At 37.8% G+C, this 14,200-nt stretch overlaps 1 protein-coding gene across 1 annotated transcript; it reads right to left on the reverse strand.

The window, feature by feature from the left end:
* Positions 1–548: 548 nt before the first annotated feature.
* Positions 549–13,289, reverse strand: LOC104406075 (lysosomal amino acid transporter 1 homolog). Its single transcript, XM_010014955.1, has 7 exons — positions 13,108–13,289; positions 11,734–11,863; positions 10,769–10,859; positions 9,042–9,166; positions 8,045–8,140; positions 6,921–7,106; positions 549–650 (listed from the first exon to the last, which is right to left on the reverse strand). Exons 1-7 carry the CDS (start codon positions 13,287–13,289, stop codon positions 549–551), a joined length of 912 nt encoding a protein of 303 aa, XP_010013257.1.
* Positions 13,290–14,200: the final 911 nt, after the last annotated feature.

A 14,200-nucleotide genomic window follows, 5' to 3' on the forward strand; every position in this document is an offset into this window, starting at 1 on the left:
CACTGAAGTCACTTAACGATAGGCTGGTTTTTCTTTTGATGCATACAAAATTGAGTATGAATTAAAAAAGGTCAAATCTTATCATACAACACAACTGGACTGAGCAGCCTATAACTCCAGGTGGGGTTCAAGGCATGGGATAATCTCATCCATTGACTTTCAACCAGCCACATGACTGCTAACCATGATGTACGTGTTCATCTAAAAATAAAGTCATCCCACAATACGCACTGTATCATGATGTCAAATAAATGTTTCTACAGCACTACTACTGTCACTCTGTATCAAACTTTAAGGAGAAACAGGTAAACTCAGGGGAAAAAAAATCATTCAGGAAAAAAAATGTATCTAGCCTGAAACAACACAGTAAATATTAAGTGTTTTATTATTGGCATATAATTTGCAAATAAGTAATGACAAATTAATGACAAAATAAATAATAAGAAGTAATAAATTTGGTCCCTTAGCAGCTGCAATCTTAACTGTTTGTCAAAATAATTCAAGAGCAAAATCCAATGAAAAACCCAGGAGTGGAACACAGCCCAACACTAGGCTGTCTCCTCGTTCACCAGCAATGGTTCCACTTCCAGTGTTACTAAATCAGACGGTCTTTCCTTCTGCTGACGATACAGGATGAATTGCACAGTCACCTGTTATTTTGGGGTAAGGAAGTAATTAACTAGGATACAGAGGTAGCATTTGCAGTACTTGCATTCAATTAAACCCAAAATAAGCCGTACAGAATTAAAGTAGCCATCCATTTAGTTCTGGCACAGACTCCAAATACCACAGTTCGCAGAGGAAAGCTGTATCTAATTCACGTACTGTAGTATCAGTAATATCTGTTTATTTAATCCCAACTGTGGAATTTTTGACATTCACATATAACCTTTTCTAAACCCTACTTAATGCTCATTTTCCTACTTCTTTAGGGCAAAAGGTTTAATCATATTCTACTTGTAACACCAGAAACGAGAACAAACAGAAAAATTCTAACTCAAAACTTCAGTTACCCCTGGTTATACGGCTTGAATACATACAGTAACATCCTTTACTATCTCATCCTCGTGCTGCAAGGGTCCTCAGCATGAAATTCATTAGCAGAATACGAACAAGGTTTGTCTAGGAAAAATGTGGAATCAAATGTATTGCCCTGGACTACTCCAGCCTCAGTGGTCTGGGCTAAGTGTGGGCACTGGTAAGAGGAGAAGTTATCAAGAAACTTCTCTTAGCAATAGATGAGCACTGCCTGATCAGAAAACAAAACTTTCGTTTCCTGAAAAATTCTAGGCAGTTTGATATTTACAGGCAGTCACATGCAGACAACACTACAAGTCAATACTTAATGCTGTTTGCAATACAGAATTGTTTGCAATTAGATATAATTATTTATTTCTCCTGTAACAGAGACATTAACACATCCACAGGAAACATTGCTAATCTAAAAAGCATTAACAAGTATGTATTTGTCCTTCTTCTTGATGGTTCCAGCTCTTAAACAAAATTATTGACTTTGAGCAATGGACAGGCGAGATTTCTTACTCTGCAGAATTTTTATTAGATAGTTGAGGATTGTTAGACTTGAGCAAGGAATCACTTTGTTTTCTAATAGAGATACCATTTTAAGATATAAGGATATGATACAATTCTATCCAGGTACATCCTTAAGTATTCTATTATATTTCTATTTTATCTATGAAATATGCATAATATTTTACAGAATAAAGGCTTCCTAGCCACAGTAAATTGATATGGAAGTGACATGAAATGCAAAGCAGTAGGTAGTCACAAGGGCAAACCAATGCCAGACAGCAAAGCAGCCACTCTCTGCAGGGCAAGTTTATGGCTCCTACCTTTTTTACTCACTATGGGTACTTTTCTTCTAAAAGATGGAGTGATTTCAGCAGCAGATTATTTTTATCCCAGCATTACTTGCTATCCAACTTTCTTCATTAAAGTTTTAAGAAGGACATTAGCTGGGTTGAAGCAGTTATAGTAGATGAGGTCAAGTACAGAGCCTCCAACACAAGGATCTGCATGAAAGCAGGTTTAAAGGTATGGGGTGTAGACACAAGTGGTCACCTGCACGCCCAGGTAGTTTGTACCAAGCCAATGTGTAAGTTCAGGTTTCATAGTGCCTGGATCACCATTACTGCTAGACATAAATTCCCATTTTAAAAATGAAATAGTTTCTCTGGGAAGAATCTGACATATAGGATTCTACCAGAAACACTTCAGATCAGTTATAACAACTTGGCTGGTAGACAATGGTTGTGAGAATTTTAAGGCTCATGTATGTAATTATCCATAAAAATAAGGAGGGGAGAGGAAAAAAAAAAAAAAGCTTTCTGGGAGGCCTGGGTGAATGGAGAGGAAATTCTCTATATCCTAGGCAGAGCCCCAGGAATTATCCCACCTTTTCAAAGCCTTCCAGTGCCCCACCTCTGAGGCTCCCCAGCTAAAGACTAGACAGGATTTCCTTCAGAGACAGCAGCTCTGCATGCCTTTTTTAGTACTTCTATAGTAATATGCAGGAAACGCTTTCTTCTTACAGCTTAGCAAATTACTTTTATAGTATATATAGCTACCACTTAAATTTCCTTCCTTTTTACTTTTTTCTTCTTTTTCCAAGGCCTTACTGTACTTGCGGCTGAGCACCTCCTCAAGCCTTAATAGTTGCACTGTTGGAAAAAAACCCCTATGAACTGTGAATCAAATTTGCTGAAATCATACTGTGGGCTCAAGACAAACCTGCTCTTTAGCACTGCATTATCACTCTTAGCCACCAAGTTGGCAACAGCAACAGAACTTTTAAGGAGGAATAAATTATACACACAAGTTATGTGGAGCTTATCAAACTGTATTTCTAGAATATGTTTTTGTAGCAGATGTACTCAGCTGCTCTAATTTTTTTAAATAAACGCTAAACTGCCAAGACTACTAAATACAGAAACTAACTTGCTGCTCAAGTCTGCCTTTTTAGGGGAAACTTTAAGACCTAAGCATGCAGACAGCCCAAAGCAGAGGAGACAACCAAACTGACATCTCAGAGTAAAGTTTATGACAGCCACTGAGCTACTACATCAGATTTTTAAACAATTTTATAACAATTAAAAATCAAAAAGAGTTTTGAGACAAAAAAAAGGCATTTACAAAAGTGGAGAGAAGTTGTTTGGTTGGGAAACTCCTGGCTGCACTGTCAGGTCAGACTTACGTTCTTTGCACAGCGTAATTACATTACAAAGCATGATGTGTAGAAGTATATAATGGATTCCAAGTGGTTGCTCTGCATATCAAAAAAGGTGCAAGAGAAGAGTCTGTGTACAACAGCTTGGCTCTTGCTGAGTATACTTTGGCTATCTAGTAACAACCTGGCCACATTAATGAAAAGAAGCACATGTGGAGGATTTGAACACAGTTCTCTGAGAATAGGGTGATGTCAAATGAAAATAAATAAATAAATACATAAATAAGGCAAAAGTCTTGGTAAAGGGCTTTGTCTGAACTAAGCACAAAGCAGAGCTCTTTAGTTTTGGTGGGAGCAGGGGAGGAAGGAAGCAGGGTGAAAGAGGGTAACAGACTTAACACGAAAGGATCAAGTTTTCTGGAAAAACCTCACTAGATTCAGTCCCTTAAAAACTTAGTGATGGCTACTGCTACAGGTGTAAGGGCAGAACTGCTCATCAACTGATTTAGTATTTTAAAATATGTAGTATTGCATCCTTGTGTACAAGTGAAACACTAATTAGTCATAAAAGAAAGGTCTAATAAAGTCCAAAGTCGGAAAACCTGGGCCAAGTGTCTCTGGCTGGTGATGCACCCTATTAGGCCCATTTAAACCCCGAGCTTTGTGGTTTCTTGAGAGACTCCAAACACCTTCAGCTGCAAAGTGGCAGTCGGAAGGAAACATTTAGTGAAAAAGAAAATCATGTCCCATTTATAATTCAAATGTGTGATGCTATGAAACTCCTCTTAAAATAGAAAGGAGGCCAATTCATACTTCATGAACAATTGGATACTTCCATTATTTATCAAAAATAACTGGCTTATTGTGCAACCAAATAACTGTAGACACCAAAGAAACAGGATGACTGTTATTCCGTCAAACCAAGGCAAAACAACTCTGGTGTAATCCTGCACTAAATAATGCTGGAGCTGCTGTTCCCGCTATGACCAGGAGTCCATTTGTTTCTAAAAATAGTCCCTACCAGCCATGTCAGATGGAAGCAAAAAAATACTGCAGCAGACACAGAGTAAGTGAACTCTTAATCCTGGCTTGGACCTTGAGAAATGAGAGTTTATTTTCCATGTAATGAAACTCTGGATACTATCAGCAGTAAAGTCTACTAGAATTAGTTGATTTCTTCAAGTACTCCTCAAAACAGAGACTGTGTTACACAAATCATCAATTATGAAACACTTTCCTCTTAGAAATTATTCCTTTTTAATTCCTCAATTTCCAAAACCCAGGTAATGCTGTTCTTTGTTTTCTAACATGATGTATCAGTTTGCTAGATTTTTTTATTTTCTTGCTTGGCAAGAGACAGTAATGAAGCTCTCTTCTAAAAAGCACTGACTTCCTTACCTTCAGGGCTTCTCAAAGCAGGAGGTCTGCTTTTGTTTTCTCTTGATTACAAATACTTCATACATTTTCAACTAACACTATATACTTGACTAGATTCCTATAAGCTCCTCAACCTGATTTGGAAGCATCTGTTTTCAATATAATTCGAACTGGAGGACTATTAGCAAGATTGGATTCAGAATGCAATCAAGACAGAACCCAGAAATGAATGTCATGTGCACAATGGCACTGCAGTCCTGGGGCAGGGCTCAGGCAGGGGGGAGGTGTGTGGCAAATATAAAAGTTCCTTTTCAGAGTACATCATCAAAAGGCATCTGCAAATATGCACATAATGTACTGTAAGGGTCATCAAGATCAAGTTCTAGGGTTTTTTTGGTAAATAAATACTGGCTGGTTTATGTTTCCAGCTGGGGGGTGGAAGAAAGAGTCACTACTTCGTTCATGGAACAAAAGGCCTGAGCATTCAAACCAGCCACATGGGCCAGCAACCCTGAATCACTACAGTCTGCTCATGCAAAAGAAACTGCACTGTTTCCTAAAAGATAAAACTACAATTTATTTCAAAACGGACCACGAGCCACAGTTCAGTTTTACCACTGCAGTGGAATATTGTGTTCCCACACTGCAGAACGTTTTACTAAGGTGCCCACTTAAGTTGCCATGGCTGGAGATGCAAAAAACACAGATGGCTATTCTGAATGACAGTGTAATCTAACAGTCCATCGGAAGGCCAGGGTCGGCTGTTGCATCGCTAGTCTAATTGGAGTGGCTTATGAAATTACTTTAATCAGAAAGGCAAAACTGATGCCTGGGAAGCATAATTTCTGGAATTGTTCCAGGTAAATCTGGTAAATTCTGTTTAATATGGAACGTATTAAGACAATATGCTTCAGTATGGTCCTGAAAACGCTCATTTTACCCTACTTAAGTTCATGGACCTATGTTTTCAGATGGTTTCAGAAAACCAAGATGTTTTCAGACACAAACCTAAATCTCTTACTTTAGGAAAATTCAGAAAACCTCCTCTTTATCTTCTTTTAAGTGAAAACACAAGCTATGGGAACAAGACAGGTGGCTATAAACCTATAATGAATAGTAAGACCAAGTACCAGCACATTACTATTCACTAGCAAAAGTATACTAATTACTCTAAACATTTAGCTTTTAATTTCTTGACCACAAAATGTTAACACTTAATCTATAAAAAGCATGACTAACAGTAACTAATACGCTGTGAGCATCTCATGTATGTCTCCTGAACATAAGAATAAAAAATTGTAGTGTTTTAAGTTTGCTCAGGACTTTAACGAACTCGCATACTAGTCTAGATAACCATGTAGTCGGTGAGCCCTCAGCATGACTCTCTGAGCGTAGCTGCTGGTTTTCAGAGGCATTTAGTGTTTCAACACATCTGATTTTGCCCCTAATTACGCAGTTAAGGGGTAGCTGCAACATTTCTTTGTTAAGTGCTATTTTCTGAAAATAAGCTTGCCAAAACCTTATTGTTTGTCTCTGACATTAATGCAGTCTTGCAATAACACTTACAATTTAACCAAATTCTCATAGCTCTAATTCTGTATTTGCATTTAACAACAAGCAGTTTTGCTTTTTGGTTTGCTTGCTTGTTTGTGGCTTTTTGTTGTTGTTGTTTTGGGTTTTGTTTGTTTGGGTTTTTTTATATTTATCAGAGAGCAAACCTAAGAAAAACAGCAGCACAACGTGCAACCTCCTCCCCCCAACTTTCAGTATACTACACATTGGCTACAAGACATAAATTAACCTGTGCAGTGTACCTTTAAGGGAGAAATATAGAATCATAGTATTGTAGAATAGTTAGGGTTGGAAAGGACCTTAAGATCACCTAGTTCCAACCCCCTGCCATAAGCAGGGCACCACACACTGAACCATGTCACCCAAGGCTCTGTCCAACCTGGCCTTGAACCCCTCCAGGGTTGGAGCATTCACAGCTTCCTTGGGCAACCCATTCCAGTGCCTCACCACCCTCACTGTAAAGAACTTCTTCCTTATATCTACCCTAAAGTTCCCCTGTTTAAGTTTAAAGCCATTACCCCTTGTCCTACCACTATAGTCCCTAACGAAGAGTCCCTCCTCAGCATCCTTGTAGGCCCCCTTCAGATACTGGAAGGCTGCTATGAGGTCTCCACGCAGTCTATCGTTATAAAAACCATTAATTACTGTTTAGAAAAAAAGATTTTATGATCAGGTTAGAATTACAGGAAAAAAATCGATTTTAAACCAAAAATCCACTTAATTTCTTATCTACTTATTAACAAGCCTATACTGAGAAATTCCAGCTATAATATGAAAAGGATACAAAAATGTCTAGAAACAAAACTCCAAAGCTCCCAATAAGCCATGGAAGATGGTGTAGGAAGTAGAGGGCCCGGAAGGATTTGCTAGCTGGCATCCTTAAAACAAGACTCAGTCCGTACGTACAGTTTCCCATCATGGCTAATGCAAACAGCAGGTAAGAGGTGCCTTCTGTTGATCTTCTTCGGAACTAAATACAAGGAAGTTTTTACAAATACAAAGACATTTTAAAACATGTATCACAGTAGCAAATTAGAGATAATTTGGCATTTTGTACCATAACACATCCAAAGACTTTCAGTCATTCTTGTTCACCTCTTCTAGGGCTCTGAATCCTCCAAGCTTAGTAGTTTCAGCACATATCTCTGAAAACTACAGAAGTTGTTACAGTTCCTAGAAGCAGCTCTGATTAATGTAATTTTTATGTAAGTGTAAAGCAGCAAGGATAATCCGCTTCCAAATTATATTTAGTTCTTTAAAAATCTGTTGGGCTATCAGACCGCTTAATACGCCTTTTTGAAAACATTGTGGTATTCCAGCTGTGAAGAAAAATGTAGAGGGCGAATATGAATAGGCTTGGAAATGAACTAATCATTTCCATAATCAATTAAAATGCTTGCATAGAACTCACAGTGTAAAACCCTCTGGTCTTTTTTGTGTCTGTTTTTGGTTTTTAATACACCAATAACAAAGAGGTTGTGGGGGAAAAAAAAAGGTCAGTAATGGCATCTTTGTGAAAAGGGGCTAAAATTCTAAACTAATTTTCCTCTAATTCTAACTTTTGATCCCATGGTTGCTTACTTAAGGTAGAATAGTTTGAAGAAAGAAAAGGGTAGGTATCACTTGCTCATGACAACAATCACACACAATGTTTCTGCTCATATCTGATAAACCCAACTGTAAATACTTCATTTCCTCTTCCCATACAAATCAATCCTCTTCCATCAATCAAAGTGCCATTTTCCTAAAATTCTCACTATCCTCCTCTGAATGGGAGAAAAATCCCATTTGTTTTTCTTTATCTTTTTAGAGTTCAAGAGGGCTCACTGTTATGGAGAATCCAACATCTAAAGCAACAGAGAATATTTTGTAAAACATACAAGTATACTTAGCCAAAAACCTACTTACATTTTTATACAGCTGAGGAAATCTACTTCCCAAGTAAAACACGCACGATATATAGCCACAAATGAAGCCTGAGATTTCTATCATATCAAGAGAGTTCTGAAAAAGAAAGGTACGTATATTTTGGCAAGAATGTTTTCAGGCATTTCAGAGGATTAAACTGAGAGTCCACTGGCTGATTTTCTGGATAGAACTCCTTTCAAAGCAGTTCAGTGCTGCTCTTCAAATGACCATAGAGGGCTAGAAGGGGTTTAATCTTTATCTCACAACAATGCAAACTGCTGTGTTGTGGCCATGACTGAGATCAAAACTAGTGCCAGGCTTTAGGATAAGACACTACTATCAATTCAGTCCTCCTGCTAAAAAAGCCTGGGCACAATAATTCAAACCAAAACTAAGAACTGTAGCTAGGGCCACTAAAAAATTGAATCATCCTATCTGGAGAAAGCAGAATACTCATTTTCACAGTTTAACAGTTGTTAGTTTTCTCGCTCTAGCTGTGTTTTGAAAATAAGCTGCTTCCCTGCTGGGCAATGTTGCTGGATTACAATTATTTTACTACCATTAGTATGAAGGCCATTAATTTGCTCGAACAGCCTGTGAACTTTCCTACTGAACTGATAGCAGCAGCAGGTACAATTGTAATTTTCCAATTCTATTGATTTCACTTGTGGCTGTGTAGTCTCTGCATGGATGCCTACAGTATTTAACACAAGCAGAAACACAACACGTATACAAGTTATTTTGCAGAGTGGCACATCCTAATGATTCAAGGGACAGAATAAGTTTGAAACACAGTTTCAAAAAAGAAGCAGTTTCATAATTTCTTTATTTTGGGATGTATGGTCCATAGTTAAAACATCCACATAATGCCACAGTTATGATTTCTAAAGCATTGTTAAAAATTTCATCCAGATTTCTTTAAAGCTCATAGTACACAATCTTTTCAAGACACTTTTGGGTGGGAACTCTTTTGGAATGGAAGCAGGTAAGAACTTACATTACTTCTCCGAATTACTCCACTCTCATCTTGGTTTCTTAGTAACAGCTGACGGAGTAGAAGAACACACAGTGCTATACACACCATGATCCAGGTTATACAGAAATTCTTTAGGCTTTTGCTGCCTAGAATGACATACAAACAAATTAGCTGAAAAACAGCATCTGCTGTTGATTTGAGGTTACTTTTTGTTTGCAATATAAATATGTAAATGTAAAGGTACAGTTTCATGTATCTTTTTCTTGGCAGCAATTAAGTCCACTTCTTTCTTTCGGGCTCTGTGCCCACTCCTGCTTACTATCACAGTTGTGCTGTGTCTTTGTGCAACAACTGAGAGTAGAAGCGCAGGAACAGGGTGGGGATTCCTTCAGTGTGCATTGCTACTGAGAGAGTGCTGTGCTGGACCAGTCTCTATGTCCACAGTTAGCTAGGTATCAAGCCTTACTGAGACCCACATATTCAAAGACAGACTCCATACAGCAAGTCTCCATAGACACCTACAAGACAGCCTGAAACTGGCAGACAACTGTACAGAACTCTGGAGCTACGGTACCTTCCATATCTGTAAGAGGCTAGTAAACTCCTGCAATCACTGTTACCAGCGGAACAAATTGTGTATGGCATTAGTAAGCCTGCCCTAAAGACCTGTAGCCTAAATATGATTCTATGAAATAACACACGTAGTCATGCTGCTCCACAGGCTGCACTTTGAGATTCAAAACTGACCAACTTGCTAAGGTAGGCACTCCAGAAGTGGGTACTGAAAAGCTATTTTGCAGCTTTAAGCACAGTACCGTTCCTCCCTCTCCAGCTATGCAAACCACTGAGCTGAAACAGGCACTGGCAGTGTACAAAACCTTGTGTTTGTTTTCAAGAGCGGGCAGCAGGAAGGAAGTATCTTCAACATTGACCTATCTCCAGGTTTATTATCAGTTCCACATTGAATGAATATGCTTTATCCCTATTTAGTCTGCTGGGCAGGCATCTGTTTTACTTCAGCTTTTTGCTACCTCTGCTGCACCACAGATTTTCTTTGATACTGGGGTTTTTTTTTTAGATTTACTAGTTAATGTTTTTGATTTGATACAATGTGAACAGAGCTTTCTGTCTTCCATTTCAGTCAAAACAGTAGACCATTGGTAGGCTGAAGGCTACAGCTATGGCCAGGATTTTATAAAGCACAACTCAAGTAATTTCATTCTCCTTGAATGTTTTTTAAGCATATGTATGGAAACAGAACACATGAAGATGTCAAGACATTTTATGCTATAAACAAATAAAGTCCAGTTTCAATCAACATGGAGGAAACTAACTGAACCACACACACACAAAAAAAAAAAATGCTTGCTTTCAACTTACACATATATTTAAATAGCTGTAAGTAGTAAAAGCATGGAGTAAGTTAAAACATGCGACCAGATTCCCCAAAACTATTGCAATTTTTTATGTCTATGTAAACTGAAAGTACTACATTAAAAATATTTACAGATACTATGTGGTAAGAAAAGAGAAAAGCAAAAACAAAGAAAGGAGAAAGGGCAGGATTTCACAAGAGCCTGAGAAACAAGGAAGCAATGGGCCTAACAATCTCAACCAGAAATTGTGCACTCTATTTTTTGATCCCTCTGAAAAAAAAATTATTCAAACACTGTAGAAAATATCGAAGTAAAGAGTGTAAAGAGTGTGCTGCATTAAGGAGAACATTTTAATTGTTGAAAAAAACTTACATTTTTTCATTTCCTGATTCTTGAGCTTATAGTAGACAAATTGTGAAATCATAATTATATCCATGTTAACATAAAAAATGGCAGTGACAATCTGAAAGAGAAGATACATTTGCTTGTTCAGTATACCAACAGTAGTTCAAAATACCTTAACGTAATATATGGAAATTTTGCTTCATAATCATAATGTGAATGACAAATACCAAAGCACTGCCAAAAAAGAAAGTAACTTTCCAGTCCACAACAAGTTGGAACACTGCAGATGAATGCAGTGTAAACCTTATGCAACATAGTTGCAAAACTTGGTAGTTTTCCAGGATCCACAGCACAAATTCCTACCTGGGCTGACTTATAAATCCATCCTGTCCAGAAGTTTAAGTCTGCTCCAAGTAGTTTCCCAGCACTTCAGAAGCAACTAATCTTACTCAGTGCCTCTATTGCAGTAAGACAAAACTACACTCTCTCTTCCCCTTTTCATAATGGGGAGATGGAACGGTTAGCACCACGCATTAAGTTATAAAAAGGAAGACAACTTTGTCCACCCTTGGGCCCATCTCCAGCTTGTGAAAACTTCTGCAGCTGGGTGGCTGACACACAGCTCTTTCTCTTTTAATTAAAAGTCAAAAACAAGAACTGCAGATAAACTCTCAGGCACAACGTATTGCCAAAAACGACTGGTTCTTTCAAAGAAACCCTCCTCTTCGTGAAGAAAATATTCATTCATTATTGACTAACTCCCAATAAGTATTTTTGAATGTTAATTACATGTGAAATGGTTCCTATAATGCATAACAGTTTCAATGTAAATATTTGGGAAATCGTGACTTATTTTGCAAATCACAGTGAACAGAATACAGAACTATTTTCTTTCCCAGTACCTACTTCACTGTGCAAGATAAAGTCATCTCAGAGTTTAAAGAGACAGTTTGAAAAGGGTAAAACAAAAAGTAGGAATACTGACAGATTACCTGAATTGGCAATTGATTTGTTAAGTAGCAGCCTATGAAATTTGTAAGATCTCCAGCTATCCAACCCAGCAGAAAGCCCAAAGAAAGCGCTTGATCCACTCTTCCATTCTGGCAGGCTACGTAAATCTGACTGGCAAAAATTCCAGAAGTAATTGTATTGAGCAAAAGATGTTTAATAAGCTCAGAATTTTTCAAAACAAATAAAGAAAAATTAAAACTCTAGCCACAAGAGACATATCACAGCAATACTCCACTTACCTTTTGAAGAACTCAGTATTACTATAGTTCACCATCTCTTACTCTAACATAACAAAAGACTCAAATCACAACCTCATTACTGTTTGCATGAACTCCTTTTTTGTGGCTTGTAATAAAATACCATTTTCTGGTCCCTGGAACCATGCCGTAAGTATTTTATATTCACCTGCTGTAAACACCAGCCTTTAAGATACTGAAATAAGAAAACCTACTGCTATTTAACAGAGAAGGGCTAAGAATGAAGAAAGCTGCTAAAAGAGCAGCTAAATAAGCTAAATTTAGCTTATGCTTCTGAACTGGAGAACTGTTATTCAGAATCACAAAGGGCACTATGAAGCTATCCCAAACATGAGTCCATTTGACATACCTTGATGAATTCCATGCAAACTAACATGACAGTTTTATTGTAAAGCCCCCTTTCAACTAGTATTTCAACTAGTATTTCTGTAGCTCAGCAGTTTACTAAGAGTGATTTTATTCCGCTTCATTTCCATAGCCTTTTTACTAGTTCAGTAAATTATATCCCCCTTATAGGGACATACTTTGGAGTCAATCCCATTTTGTTTCAGGCATTTTCACCTGCTAGGAACATTTCTACTTTTTCTTTGTCATCTCCTCCCTACATATTTGAAACCTGAACCCAGTGCCAGCAACCAAAGAGCAGCTGATTTAGCACTAGCAAAGTTTTATTTCATATGTCACTTCTGACCTTTTCCCAATCCAAATTTAATCGGAAGGAGCCAGCACAATAGTACTGGTAACATAGCATGTGGTTTGAATGAACGCCGAGCCATCTCCTGCTGCAAGTGTGCCTGCACATGCACACGTATCTGAGGATGGGGAAGATAAGATAGAAGAGGTGATTTATTCTCATTTGCTCTAAGTGGCAGAGATTAGTGTCAAGTCAGTACACCAGAACTGTACATCAAGCTCATTTGTCAACCACCAAATATTTTTGCAAACACGAACAACATGCTTCTCTGGCATATTATATCTGTAATATGCAGATAGAGAAACATATCCAAGATAAAATGAAAAAAATGCAGCTTTTGAAAAAGGCTTCAGGCAAGATTACTCATGTTTGAATCTGAGGACTGCTTAAGACTTTAAACTTACGGTAGTGCAGCAAACAGAAAACAGACAATGGAAATCAGTCCTATGACAACGCTCCAATACTCCCACGCATTCTCGACACATTCTTCCAGGAGATGCCAAATCCATGGTGTTCCATTTATGCACAATCTCCTATTCTCTACTGGGGAGATATTGAAAGCATGGGTATTCAGCTGAGAAGCCATCATTCCTGGACCACGATTAGATGTCACAAGTTTATTTCTGTCTCCTTTTCTACCCCATGAAAATCCACAAATCTGTTTACCAATGCTGATTATCCTCTGTGAAAAGACCTCTGCATCCAGACGGATGCTTGATATCACAGTTATTTCCAATCTCATAAACAGACCTGCCAAATGCAAAGAAATAAATATAGTGTGAATAAGACATTAACTGTACAATGCTTGTTTACATTTATTGCTTACAGAAGCGAAGTTAGTCTTCCAAGAAAGAAAAATACTTCATAGTCCATCACATTCATTAGCTCGACAAATCTGCAACACTCCAGATTTATGCATTTTAGTCTGAGGTTGTGTTAGACTGAGACTGCCAGTTACACTGAGGTGCTAGCAATCTACTACAGGGTAAAGTAAAGCAGGCAATTTATTTGCACTTATGTCCAAAACTCTGATTTTCGTGTCCAACATCATGCCAGCAAATTAACAGTACTTTCTTAAATGGTACTAGTCTAGATTCTGAACACTCCACTCATACGTAGGAAACATAAATACAGTGTTGCTTTCTATGCAACTAATTTCAGGATAACATTACAAAAAAGAAGTATGTTTTATGACTCATATTCCAGACCAGCTCTAAAGTCTACTTGAATCTAACTAGCCCATCAGACTAACTACTGATTCAACATAGTGTCAAGTAGCTTGCTTTACTTAATACTCCAGAGAAAAGACAGAAAGCATAAGAAATTTGTAGAAGGCAAATGTAGGGCAATCCTGCCCCTCAGAATCCCTGGAATGAAATAACAGTATAATATGGCTTAAATTTTGAAGCAACAGAGGGTTGGGTTTGACCTTCAAAAATATTTTCTTGTAGCCAATCATATAATTCTGGATACTTTTTGTTCCTGTGGAAATATACA

Source organism: Nestor notabilis, unplaced genomic scaffold, assembly GCF_000696875.1.
Source record: "Nestor notabilis isolate BGI_N333 unplaced genomic scaffold, ASM69687v1 scaffold30995, whole genome shotgun sequence".
In the NCBI taxonomy this organism is placed as follows: Eukaryota; Metazoa; Chordata; class Aves; order Psittaciformes; family Psittacidae; genus Nestor; species Nestor notabilis.

Bases quoted from the DNA above. Each gene is read 5' to 3' on its own strand.
- LOC104406075 (XM_010014955.1), bottom strand. From the start codon at position 13,289: ATGGCTTCTCAGCTGAATACCCATGCTTTCAATATCTCCCCAGTAGAG. The intron at 10,860-11,733 runs GTAATCTGTCAG...CTTCTCTTTCAG, and splicing joins CAAATCAATTGCCAATTCAG to ATTGTCACTGCCATTTTTTA. The intron at 7,107-8,044 runs GTAAGTAGGTTT...CCTTGTATTTAG, and splicing joins TTCCTCAGCTGTATAAAAAT to TTCCGAAGAAGATCAACAGA.